Source organism: Paramisgurnus dabryanus, chromosome 4 (assembly GCF_030506205.2).
Source record: "Paramisgurnus dabryanus chromosome 4, PD_genome_1.1, whole genome shotgun sequence".
Classification (NCBI taxonomy): Eukaryota; Metazoa; Chordata; class Actinopteri; order Cypriniformes; family Cobitidae; genus Paramisgurnus; species Paramisgurnus dabryanus.
The window spans coordinates 12,331,077-12,345,068 of NC_133340.1; the positions used below are offsets into that span (position 1 = coordinate 12,331,077).

The following is a 13,992-nucleotide window of genomic DNA, read 5'->3' on the forward strand; positions in this document are numbered from 1 at the left end:
TTACGCCAATGACTTAATGCACTACAGCGCCATTTAGATTACAATGGCCTGTCAGTAAAAACAGATTGACACGGATGATTTATATCTTGTCATGGCATAGCCACATAATAGTATATAATAAAGTATAATTAATACAATATTGTTAATATAATAGACTATAATGTTAATACAATAATGTTAATATAATAGAGTATAATGTTAATACATATGAAGGATTGGTGTGTAGTGCAAGTTAGATCTGCAAATGCTGCCTTGTAGAAATGTGGCCCACTGTTAACAAATGCTGTTTCAGGAAGAAGTTCAAATGAGGACATGAGTCCTAAGCAAGCACGGAGCAGCCACACTTTTATTAGGACGTAGACTAGGTTCTCTGTTTGTGTGTGTATACAAGATTTTAACAACCCTCTCAAGGGCACAATTATCATTCTGCCATAGCCAAAATTAACTAAAGCTAAATCAATTTAAGTAAACAACTTTTAATTTTCATTATAAATAATAATTTGTTACATTTATATAGTGCTTTTCTGCAGCACTCAAAGTGCTTTACATATGAAAGGGGGAATCTCCTCAACCACCACCAATGTGCAGCATCCACCTGGATGATGCGACGGCAGCCATATTGCGCCAGAACCAGTGCTCGAATTATTGCTTCCTCACGATTAGTAAAGTGTTTGTTTATACATAATATAAGTGGGTGTACTGTGTATAATAATTATGTATAAATACACACACACACACACACACACACACACACACACAAACACATGTATATAATTAAGAAACATTTGCATGTGTATATGCATGTATGCATGTTTATATTTATATATAATTTATATTATATGTAAATATAAATATTTATTATATAAATATATTTTTCTCTTAAAATTATACATGTATGTATGTGTGTGTATTTATATATACATAATTATTATACACAGTACACACACATATATTATGTAAACAAAAAGTTTTATTCTGCAAACGATTAGTCGCGACAAATCGTGAGGCAGCACTAGCTCGAATTGAATCAAGTCTTATGGGGGTCCCCACCATGACATAGCAGCAAACCCAAAATGGCAACACATAACTACAGTACCTTTAAACACAAATGTGTGATTTATGTAACATCGATAGAAGGAAAAGCAATCCAAAATTAAACTAGTTTAGAATTTACCTTCATAACACATAAAAAAATTACGGGTTTGGTAGCATTATCTTTACTAAGATAATGTACCAATATCTGAGGGGACCACCCTAAGTACAGTATAATTTTGACTTCTTAAAGGGGGTCCCTAATGCCTTATGGGGGGTCCCGGATCCCCCCAGCCCCCCCCCCCCCCCCTCAATTTGATTAATTTTCAATATACCATATTACCATAGTCACTTTAATAAAACTTGGAGAAAGTATTTCATAAAGGTTGATATTAAGATTTGCATGATTAACGAGTTCATGTACAGTAATAACTTTTGCTTCCTAGTTCCTAAGCAAACTTTAAAAAATTTGCCGTTCGATCAGGAGGTGATCCTACCAAGTATTATTCATCTACATAGCCATTTTTTTATCTAAGTGGTATAAAAATAATCTTCAGCACTTTTCTCTCAGGCAAGTTATTGCACAGGAAGAAGAGAACCCCCTTTACTTACAGTACCACTTCCATTTCCCACTTCTTTCCACTTCCTGTCACAAATGAGCAGAGGTGCTGCCCCTGTCTGCAGGCCATAGGGCCTAGGGGCAGCTTTTGTAAGGTTGGCATTTAATTGCTGTATTAGTATCCAGCCACGTCCGAATTTATCAAATCTACACCGCCCATTAATTTTGTAAAAGAACATACAATTACGAGCTCATTAGTGCTCTCACAGGGAGATGCCCTTTCATCTGCTGGAGGAACATTGAGATTTGGCCCCACTCCAGTGCAAAGATCTCTTGTACTCCTATACTTCAGTCTCCTTAGCATGCTAAATCAATTAGCTCAGACCACACTAGCTTTTAAACCGGCCATCAAAGTGCACACTCAGACAAGCAACATGCAATTCTACTGTGTTTTAGAAAATTATAACATCAACAATCTGAACATTCTACCATGCACCTTAAAAGTAACCCATATAGCATATCTTTGCATAATTGTTAGAGACGTACATTAGTCCTACAATAAATATGCATGTTCTTTTGGGCAAGAAATAATGGCTACAATAAGTGCTGTCAATGGTTACTTGGACATTGCAAAGGTTTCGGCATCAACATAAAGGAAGTTATGCACACACTGTAGAGCAGATTTTGTAGGAAAAGTAATTTACAATTCACTGAAAATTTCATAGTGGTGCGACCAGCCGTCCTTCCCTATGCTGCATCACTGATGCTCCATCCCTGACTAGCATAATTTGGGTTAAAGGGCATTTCCCTTCAGCTCTGATAACACTCATTTTTAATCTTTCTCATCATCTTAATAAACAACAAAACAGAAGAGCTGGTTACAAAAAAGCCAGTCATAGCTAGTAAAAAGACAAAATCAATGGAGAGAAAGGAGATTTACACTACCATACACAGATTAAGCACACCAAACATTTCTCTCTATCCCACCCCATCTTTATTTATTTTTCTCCCACTCAGTTTTCTCTTTATAATTCAGTGGAATTTTTATATGAGAATGACTCAATAATGGTTGATATCAAAGATCTCTCTACCAACAGTACCCAGTGGCTTCTATAGTAGGTTAGAAGAAACAGATATGCAAAAAGGAACACAGAAAGGAAAGAAATGACAAAGTTAAAGACCAAAGAAAAGGGCAAACACACAAAGACACTGGCTGACCAGAAGCTTAATGTTGACAGTTTGCTGGGGCCGGCGTGCAATAAGCCACCTCACCGCTGACTGTCATCTACTTTGACATTCTGGCTAAGCTGGATCTCATTAGGATGAGGGTGACTTTGATCCTGTCAGCTGCTATGTGACTCCCACTCCACAGGTTGCCCTCAAAGTAAACTGCTGTATTATTGTAACTTTCACGTTTCCCACAGTACCTGGCATGTAATCTTTCTGTTAGAAATTGAAAAAGATCAAGACACCCCTTACCTCCTGTCCTAATGCCTATGTCACTCGCACACGGTTTGCCCACAGTGGGTTGGTTATTGATTTAAACTCGATGACAGCATGGAACCGTTCAGAGAGGGAAAAACATCTGAATTCAGTATTTGCTCACCCAAAGGTAAATCTCTGTGAGTCAGGGCTTTGGGGAGAATCAAAATGTGTTTCTCTTGATCATAGGGTTTCCAACTTGTTTTTATTTACAGTATAAATGTTTGGTGGTGTTTTCTCAACAGTGTTTGTGGAAAAATCCATTTAAGATATGATTTGAACTGAAAACCTGTCTTTAACAAAACTCCTATTAACCTCCGTTCATGCACATGAATTAACAATTAAATTGCACATGCACTATTTTACTTATTTATTTTACTTTTTCTTAATGCTATTCCAGCACATATGGCTATATTCATGGCGAGAACCAGTTAATATACACAAGTTAATCTATAAACAAGTAGATCACACCTTGGAGAAAACAATTCGTATCTCCAGTTCAGTGGTGACCGGTGACTTCTTTTTAACTCTTTCACCGCCAGCGTTTAAAAAAAAAGTTGCCAGCCAGCGCCAGCATTTTTCATGATTTTCACAAAACTTTAATGTCTTCCAGAAAATGTTCTTCTTCAAATATATAAACATCCAATATATCAGATGAAAGAACAGACCCTCTGCTTTCAAACAAAAAAAAAAAAAAACGTTTCATCCTACCTTCAGTAGTTCTTTTGTAATCAGCTTTGAATATGGGTAAGTTTCTGCAAAAACACCACATTTTGAGCAAAAAGCAGAGATAATTCCATTTTTGTGACGGACTTTTCATAGAGATCCCATTCAGAGCGATCTTTAAAACAGACATGGACATGCAGCAGCTTGCCATAGGGCAATACTTCCGGGTTAAAAAAGTTGCGGAAGGAAAGACGGACAAACTCGTCATTGGCAGGGAAGCGTTTTCTCTTGATTGACGAGATATCTCGTCAATGGCGGGGAAAGAGTTAAGGGTGCACGATGCAAAGCTCGTCAAAACATTTATTTAGCCTGTCGTGTGTGGCTCATCATGTCAAAATATGTGATTGCCGCGTCATGTGAACCTATCTCTGGTTTTCCACCGACTGCGGAACGGCGGCGGAGTCAATCGGTTTCCATTCAAGTCAATGTGTGTATTTCCACTGACTGCGTTCGGAATCCGTCACAGCTACGGCCATCCGCAGCCCCCAGAACAAATACGCAGAGCTTCTATTTTTGACGGATGCCGGACCATGAATATATAGCGTGATCATACCTGAATTTGCAAGATCTCATGTGATGATCTGGGCTTGTCCAGCAAAACGTCATATTTTAACATCATAATGGGCGGAGACAGAACTAGATATGGCGCGATCATCACGTGAATTTGCGAGACCTCATGGGTCTTCATCACTTCAGCACGCACTCGCTCTGCAACAAATTCGGAACTGGTGGGTATTGGTGGAGTGCGGAGCCGTAACGCAGCGGAGCCAATCTGCAGCCGCTCCGCAGTTGGTGGAAATCCAGCGTATGTGCATCATGCATCATGTCAAAATACGTGTCTACTGCAGACACTTCGAAGGGGCTTATGATAAAAAAGATGCTCGTGTTTGTAAAAAAGATGCTCACTTAATCTTATGTGTAACCAGAGTTTAATGTTAAGTTAGTGTCTTGCGAGTATTTTGTGAATGTATTTTTATCACAAACCCTTTTACGAATTTACCATACAGCTGCTTCACAGAAAGTTATAAAAATTGCAAAACTTTAGTGTAAAGTCTATTACTCGTCAATAATAATTGCAATTACAGCATCAAGGTGAATTGACAATTCTGATTTTGTCAGCCCTACCTCACAGTGATGTAAACAAATTTTTGGTGATTATTGTTAATGTTTACAGTTGCTAGCTAGTATGCTACCAGCTTTCTACACTCACCCAGTGTGTTTAAAAACAAGCAAGTTTTTCCTTATCTCTTGTTTTTGATGCAATGATCGTGATACGTTTTCGATACGGTGTCATTTAGGGGCTCGTGTTGTTTCCACACTTCCACAAGCCAGTTCTCCATCTCCTCTGTCTACAAGCAGCTTGTTTTGCGATCGCTAATCTCCCTCTCTCATTGCTTTTGTGAAAGTACTCACATAATTATCCCGATTAAAATATCAAACATATTTGATATGATCAGGGTGGCACCGATTTTACTCACAAGCACCTCATGAGGTGTTTTGATCTGTAAACGTTACACATTACAAGATAATCTGAGCTGAATATCAAAACCAATCAAGGTCCTGCGCTCGATTTTCATCCGGATTCTCGGGAGGGCAAAATCAGTGTAAATTCAAGCCAAAATAATGAACCCAGCTTAACCTAGATGTCGTTGGACTGTGTGAGAAAATCAGACTACCCAGAGTAAAGCCACGCTGACCCAGCCGAGGCTCGAACTGGAGACCTTATTGTTGGGAGGCATTGCACTGTGCCATCACCCCTAATACACTTTACTATTTAAAGCAACACTATGTAGTTTTTTTACCTTTCAATAATGTCTCTAAAATTATTTCAGTGATAGAACAACTTTTAACTGGACAAATTGTACTGTTGCTGCAACCTGAGCAGCCTCCTAGCTGCTACAAGCACACTCTGAAAGTGGCGGTGGAGGGTAGGAAACACAGCCCCGCCCCTCCCCCTGCCTGCAGAAGAGTGTATGATACCAGGCACTGTTGCGCTTTCAACCACATGGGGGAGCTGTAAGTCATTTTTACAAGGAAACTACATAGTGTTGCTTTAAATCATAAATGTAAATAATTTACTACAGCCTAGTATTAGCCAGTCTGGAGAGACTGCTTCATAATAAATGCTGTTTTTTAAGTAAACAGTCACAAAAAGTATCTGTATAAAAGCTATATGCACTTGACAGCAAGCTGTAAACTTACAGACAGCTGCCATATTTGACTTTACTCATTAGCCAACCAAACATTTTCCTGATATCATTATCATGATAAAAAGACATGGTTGAAAATGCAATTTTGAATAAGTGCTTGGCTGACTGTTTCAGAGGACATCTGGGACGGGGTGAAAATCATTAGCTATAATGCTAGAGCTTGGCTAGCTGTAATTGCCTTGTCTCAGAATAGCATCATAAGAACACATTCCAATTAAAAGGGGTTCAATGTATCATCCATAAACCTTGCAAACATCTGAATATTATAAAAGTTTTGCCTATCAGATAGGATATGCTTTATATGTTTAGTGCTTCCTGCACTTTGCAAGGTTGTTAAAAAATATATACAACTAGATTACTCTGTCTACCAGTAAGTCTGATGCATGCCAAGTGGGAAATTCATGCACGACAAAACGTAACTGGAATTTCACAACACTGGCTGCTCAGCCAGTGACGTTAGATTGGGTGGGACTATCTCTATCTGATGGCAAATGTAGGATGAGTTTGAATTGAAATGTGTTAGAAAACAATAATTTTGGTAATTTGCTTTACTTTTAAGGCCTATCCAAGGCATCACAATAGAGAACAGGGTTATATATGTTGTACTTTCAAGGATGCAGGTGCAGTGTATTAGATCTGATGCAATGCATCACTGGCTGAAAAGAATAACAAGTTTCTTAAATGAGAATATGGGAGCTTCTTTATTTCTATCTACCATTGTTTGTTAAAGAGTCCTTTATAAAAACAACTTGTTTATCATTGTTTCTGGGAGAACAACAGATGATCTGCCATTAATTATTTATAATGTTGCCACATAATGACTGTACACAATGTGAAGATGCATTTTCATTGCACAAGCACACTTTGATAAAAGCACAATAGGTTATATGTTAACATAAAGGCCTAATAAGATGGTAACTGCTTCCTTCTCATAATGGAGCTTAATAGGATATTTGTCTTGTTATATAGTCCTGGGATAACATGGCTAGATTTATTGAACCACAAAAAGGGGCATTTCCCTCCCATTAGGAAAGAAAGAGGATGTTTTAAATACAAGCCATTTGTTTGTCATTTAATTATATCAATTGGACGTTTCCAAATAAATACAATTGACTTTGTCCAATTCCAGCTGTGTGACACTTACATTCTGTGATGTTTTCTGAATAATCTGATTTGGGTATAGTCCCACAATATAATGAAATCTAATTGGCTGTACAGTGACTTAAAATGAAAGCGAGAGAGATTTTTCGATTTGTGACAAAAGAATTTATCAATATTGCTCATTAACACTTATTGCAACAAACTATTAATAATCTCTGCATGCATCTTACCTTTCCATGTTTTCTGTAAGGCCGCCTGGGCCTGGATAGCCCTCCCCCCTGGCAGAGAGAGGCCCCTGTGATAGGCCTGGGCGAGTTTTCCACGTCTCGATTAATCCACTAACTGGAGAAATTAGATTTAACAAAGGGTTCATCTGGTCCCTCAAACTGTGGCGTGAAAACGACATTGTTCCTTGCGCTCCGATCTGGTAATGAAATGAATGTCCACCTGAATTAACGCCAACAATGGCCGACGTGGGCACATTATTATTCTCTTGGTAATAGCTGCCATCATTGGTTTCCTGTTTAATCCCTTGGGGCAGGCCATTGTTAGGAAACACACCAGGTTCATAGTTGCCATTCAGAGAAGAAACAGGAGGTCCCAATATCCCAGAAAGACTATATTCATCAATATTATCCCTCAAAGACAGGTATGTGGTCTCTGCAGAAGGAAAGCAGCCCAGGGAAGGCTGATTCTCACCAAATTGTTGGTTTGAACAAGTCACCTCTCTGTTCGGCTCTGTCTTAATCTGGGTTACGAAAGGAGAGTGCGGTATGGTGCTCTTACTGCTGCCCAGACACATGCTCCTGTAATTGGTGCCTGGTTCATTTTTTATATATTTTGCCACCCCCATAGCATCCAGGCCTATGTTAAACATTTCACCATCCACATTCTCCAATTTGGGGAACTCAAATCCCTTGAAGTCATGCTCTCTGCCCTCAGGACTGTTGGCATCGTTTTGAACAAGGCCCAGTCCACCAGGGGGACTTGAGACAGGAAATGAGTTCCCAGGACTGGACATGGCCTTGGTGCCAACAGTTGGTGGACTGGAAATGGATGGTCTAATGTTAACACCATTGCCTCCATTTCCTGTTGGGCTTGAAATAGATGACCTCACGTTGGCGTTGCAAGAAAGTGGAGACCTCACGCTTCCCATACTTTGCGGACTGGAAACCGGAGATCTCATAACACTGAGAGGACTAGCCAGTGGAGGTGACCCCACCATGCTAGACTTTACGGGGCTACACGTGTTGGAGCTGGTGTGGTGACCTTGAGTCAAGCTGGAGCTAGCAGAAGCTAACGATGGGCAATCAGATTCGAAACAGGTGGGGCTGGTAGTGGACGACACCATGTTGTTTCCAGTAGGACTTGACATTGGGCCAGATCCCTCGGGCCTGCAAGACAGAGCAGTGGCCAGCACAGAGGGAGAGCCTACAACACACTCCTGGGGGCCACCATTGGGTAGTTGGGACCCAGATAAGAATGAAACTGGGGGAGCTTTCATCTTTGGACTCCCAGTCGTACTTAGCTGGCTGTCTTCAATTGCTCTCCCACAAAGATGATACCGTTTTCCCGGGCTACCCTGCCCTCCTGCAGTACCTTGCTGGCCAAAGCTAAAGTCCGCCTCCCTGACAGCATTCATGTATAAGCCCATAGACTCAGCAACAGTTTTAGAGAGCTCCTTAGAGTCTGTTTCTGACTTGCGGTTGTGGTAGGAGTTGCTGAAGGAGGGATAAGCTAAAGGTTGATTCTGGTTAAGTCTATGCATTGTTGTCTTGCAGACAGATGGCATGTTAGGGGCACTGCTTGAGTTAACAATATCCATTAGCACATCACTGTTTGTCTCTTCTGCAGAACAGCAATAATCCATAGTGTTTGGCGTCTGCGCCCATTTGTTTTCGTCATTTGTCCCGTCGCAGTAACTTTGGTATCTTTTAGTCTCCATACCTGGGTCATTTGATAAACCTAATGGGCCAAAAAATAAGAAACAAGAAGTAACTTTAGAGTTAGCATGGCAACTTTTTAGTACATCCTATTAGACTGCCTATCAAACCAAATTACACACAAAATCACATTGAATTAATAAGTTGGTTTGGAAATCTTTTTAAGTACCTTACAGAAATACTAATTTTATAAACCATTGTTTTTAAGTAATTGAAAAGGGTAATATAATGTTTATGTTTTAATTGGATTTTAAAAGAGATAAATCACCTGCTGTTTTTTAAATAATGTAAATTTCATCATCCCTTGTGAGCTGCAGGTTTGTTGTCTTACAGCTACAATAAAATGTATGCTGCCATATTTCTTAATACTAGTCTGGTTGCAAAGCAACAAAACATTATGACTGGAACACTGGACTGAAATATTCACAGACCTTCATACTGTACGAATAAAGACACTTTTTCCTATTTCCAGGTGCATCAAAAAGAAAAGCACTCCTACTCTTAAAATAAAAATAAAATAAAAAAAATAACATTTTGGGCTGAGAATTTAGCGTTCTAAATGTTATATATCCATAGTCCAGTGAACTGGATGGATTTGATTCCTCGTCATCACTGCTGTATGGCCACTTTAGCTTCATTTTATGTGAATGCAGCTCTAAGCCACACATTTACAGTAGGGCTTCAGAGCTGCAACTGAACGCGTTTAATAGGCTGCACGGAGACTAAACAGCAACAAACTTACCCTTTTTACTCTTTGTTGACAGCGCCAAAAGGCTTTGCCTCAGGACACACAAAAACGCGCACACACACGACTAATAGGAGGGACCGAATGTGGGACGCGTCCGCCTGTGTGATTCTTCCAGAGCAAGACAAGAGCTGCGCTTATGTTTACTTTCTATCATCATGCGCTTTACAGGGCATAGTTTCACCCCATACGAAGTTAATAGTTGCACGTCTTAATTAACACACATTACTTGGTTAGTTCGTTTAAAAAGTCCAAGTGACAGTCTGCGTTTTTCTGTAGCTACAGCCGTTTTATATTTGTCGTCTCTTTTCCCACGATACCGTACTTCAGCGTGCAACCATTGGACAGAAGCAGACACACTGTCGCCAAGAGTTTATCGCGCCACTCGCGGATTGGTCCGGTCGCCCTGTCATTCTTTAATTTATTAGCTCGATGGCCACAATACCGCTGCGACATGCGTTAAAATATATGCATGATGAACTTTGCCCTTGGCTATGCGTTGCCTGTTAAAACTTAGTCAACTTTCCGATGAGTTCCGGTGCGTGATGTGTTGTAGCCCAGGGGTTTTCAAACTTTTTGTGTGTGTGGACCACTATTTGTAATCAAGAATTTTCGCGGACCACCTCATAATACTTATTATAAAATATATATCTACACAAAGTCCTGAATTAATCTGCACATCTAAATAGTCTTACTAGCACTAAAACTATAACTGGTCATCACATCAGTACAACAGGTTTCTTAACCTTATATCATAATTATTTATATACATATTCTTAGTGTTGGGAAAGTTCACTTTCTACATGAACTAGTTTAGTTCACAATTCACAAATTTTAAAATGAACTAGTTCAGTTCATATTTGAAAATGTTAAACTAGGTCACAGTTCCAAAAATGAACTAATTTATAGTTATTTTTTCCCATATTATTATTTTTAAATGATTGCCATTATAGCCCATATAGAACCACCACAGACAGCAATTATTTGATCAGTTTTAACACTGAAGCTAAATGCGTCAGATTCCATCTTCATGTCCAACTTTAAATCCTTATCCAACCAGGGTTTACATTAGCATTGACTGTCTTTTAATTTTTGTATTTGCTTACACATACCTTGAAAGGCCAGCTGGGTGGGGGTCGCACCCCGGGCGAGAAGCGCTGCGAGGCATTGCGTGTATGACAACTCACGTGCACGTTAAATAGCGTGAGCTTAGTCAAAGTCTATTTCAAGATCCGGAATATGCGTTAGCAGCCTATGTTAATCGTTAACGATTTAGGACAAATATGATTTTATTTAATGTTAAACTATTTGAGTTGCGCGGCAGGAATTTCAGAAGCGTCTGTGTTGTTGTGAACTTGTGATGACGCATGCAGCGTGACTGGTGAACACAGAGCGGTGTTGCCAGATTGGGTGTTTTTTCCGCTACACATTAAGGCCTGTTTACAGTGTGTTTTAGTCGGGTTTTCGCCTGGAGGAATATACAAATCTGGCACCCTATTGAACGACGTTAAACTGAGAGAGCGTGCCGTTCACAGGCACCAGAATGAATGAGTTCACAGTAACGTTTATTAGGCAGCAGTACACGTTCGCCCAAAATATGAACGAGTTTGTATATTAAAATATACATATTCTTATTTTGCCTTTTCACGGACCACCTGCAGTACCCTCACGGACCACTAGTGGTCCGCGGACCACAGTTTGGGAATGGCCGTTGTAGCCTATGCTGCATTGCTCAGTGACCTCCCCACATCACAGCCCGATGCCTGTGACGCAGTTGTTTCTGTTGCAATTACTCCGGATTAATATCAATGTGATGCATTTTATTCGTAGCATGACGTCACGCTGAAACGCTTAAGTATTCGGGAATGTTCACGCGGATTTAAACGAGACTAATGATATAAGCTTTTCCCTATATTAGTGAGGATAAAACCACCTCGTCTAAAAAGCTAGACATCACTGTTGACTGCTGTGCCCCATCTGACTGAACTTCATTCAATTCTACATTTACTGATTGGAATACAGTATAAACACTGAATAAACAATGAGGGAAGGTACTGATGTGATACGAACGATAGGTTACATTCTTTTATCCCGTAAAGTTACATAGACAGTGCGTACGTATGATATTTTAATATAAATTATTCAAAATCCTACACAAACAAGCAAAAAGTACCATTAAAGACGTATAACTCTACCAGTTAACCTGTACACAAATCCTTTAGGCTACACTGGGTTGTCTGCTTAAGCCCAGAAAACATCAAATAAATATCATACAGTTAGTTGCAAAGGGTATCGGTATAAATGATAAGCGACATTATTGTTATTGTGTCAAATAGCGAATGAAATGTCGTTAACTCTGCTGTCCACTTGCCGTCATAATCATTTTGAAGTGGGTTCGCACTCATGTCAAGTTAAACAAGCTTCTCGTCTTTTGTTCAATTTATTAAATTATAAGTTTAAGAAACTCGTCTGCAAGAATATGATGTTATACAGCAGTTAATACACAACACCGACTGTTTAATTTCCTTTTACGATAACATTTAGACATCTTACCGTAATTACGACATCCAATTTTGACAGTTATCTCTACTGCTGGTCACTATAATCCAGTGAATGAAAAGAAAAAAATGACAGAAAACAATGTCGTTAAGCCTTTACTAAGTATCTCCAGTGTTGCGACTGCTTGCATCTGCTAGTTTCAGTTGTGACAGCTGAACGCACGGCTCACTGCTGCGCGCATTACGCGAGATCTTCTACCGACAGCTCACTGTACGCGTAGGCTACAACAGCGACTTCAACTAAAGGTCCCGTCTACAGTTTTCTGTTTGCATGCACATTGCTTCTAGATTTTTGAATGCGTCCAACAGAAGACTAATAACAACAGCGGAGGACTCGGGCAGACTTGCGTAGAGACGTCATTGTGCGCACATGGACCCTCCTACTGCAATGAGTGCTCGGGGTGGGAGGGACGGCGCGCGCGCTCAGGTACGCCGGTGGCGCTTCATCGACAAGTAGGGCAAGGTAGTTTTATTACGCAGGCGCTAACCTGTGAGTCTGGGGCGAATATTTTGCTTCCACATGCAATGTGTTAGCATTTCTTACATTAAATGACAAGATAAATGTAATGAATCAATGCACTGTGACATTGTAAATAAAAAAATCTGAATGGTTAAAGTATCCCTGTTACAGAACATGCAGCAGACTCACATTTAAAGTTATATTTTGTGTACATGATTAAAAACTGTATTGTCTCTTTATATAATGAAAGCATTGGCTGGTGGCTCAGTCATGCTATATTAACAAAACATATACAGTAAATTGAAAATATATAACTCAGTAAGAAATAACAATGTTCACCACTCTAAAGATCATTTACATTTATGTAGATGCCAAAATTGTATAGCCTTTTTGATAAAACAGACAGGGAGGAGGTCATCACTTATTTAGACAAAAATAATTTTTAAATGTATATTTATAGTAGAAATTATTTTTTTTATTTCAGACATTGACAATGGCCAAAATGGTCATATTATGGTTTTAAACATGCGCAGTCACTGACTGGGAATGTATTACTAATAAAACAGTGTGCAACATAATGTTTACATTTTTATCTCACTGCGATTAAACAGGTTTCACATAAAGACTCTGCCAAACAAAACAACTTCCACCAGGTGGTGCAATTTTATGATCTAACTGTATTGAATTTGTTGTTATGGAAAGTCTTAAGTCTATTACTTATATAATCTGGATGTAGGGATGATCATTTCACCATGTATTAAATCCCTGTAGTGTGTCATATGTTAACAAAAATAGGAACCATTCATAAAAGTGTGTATAGCTCTACAGTACAAGCAAATCAAATAGGCCTCTGAATGTCATGATAGTGTTGACTTGCTTCTGATGAATAACCGCATGCCCTCTGTTATCAGTAGAGATGATAATCTGTTAAGCAGAAATATATGACCTTTTCATTCGGTTGCCAAACCTCCTGTAATGCACAACTTTTAACTTACATAAACACTTGCTGAAAAGAACAGGGAATTCATTATTATATCAGCCACTTTTTAATGGATCATAAAAGAAAAAAAAAATCATTCATACAATGTATACAAATTTCAGTTTATTCTCTACAGGCAATGATGAACTTGAACTATAAATGTATTTTCTAACATGCAAATACTGTATAAAATCTAG

General features: G+C 39.1%; 1 protein-coding gene across 2 annotated transcripts in view; it reads right to left on the reverse strand.

Annotated features, from left to right (window-relative positions):
* nr3c2 (nuclear receptor subfamily 3, group C, member 2) overlaps positions 1-12,770 on the reverse strand; it is a 97,018-nt gene extending 84,248 nt beyond the window's left edge. Inside the window, exons 1-2 of one of the 2 annotated variants that reach the window (XM_065265163.2) lie at positions 12,352-12,770; positions 7,341-9,075 (exon numbers count right to left, since the gene is read on the reverse strand). In XM_065265163.2, the coding sequence (XP_065121235.1) occupies positions 7,341-9,055 (1,715 nt within the window). In that variant the 5' untranslated portion in view covers positions 9,056-9,075; positions 12,352-12,770. Of the gene's footprint in view, positions 1-7,340; positions 9,076-9,795; positions 10,350-12,351 lie in introns of those variants that run through there. The other variant, XM_065265164.2, reaches the window with a different exon arrangement.
* Between the last annotated feature and the right edge of the window lie 1,222 nt (positions 12,771-13,992).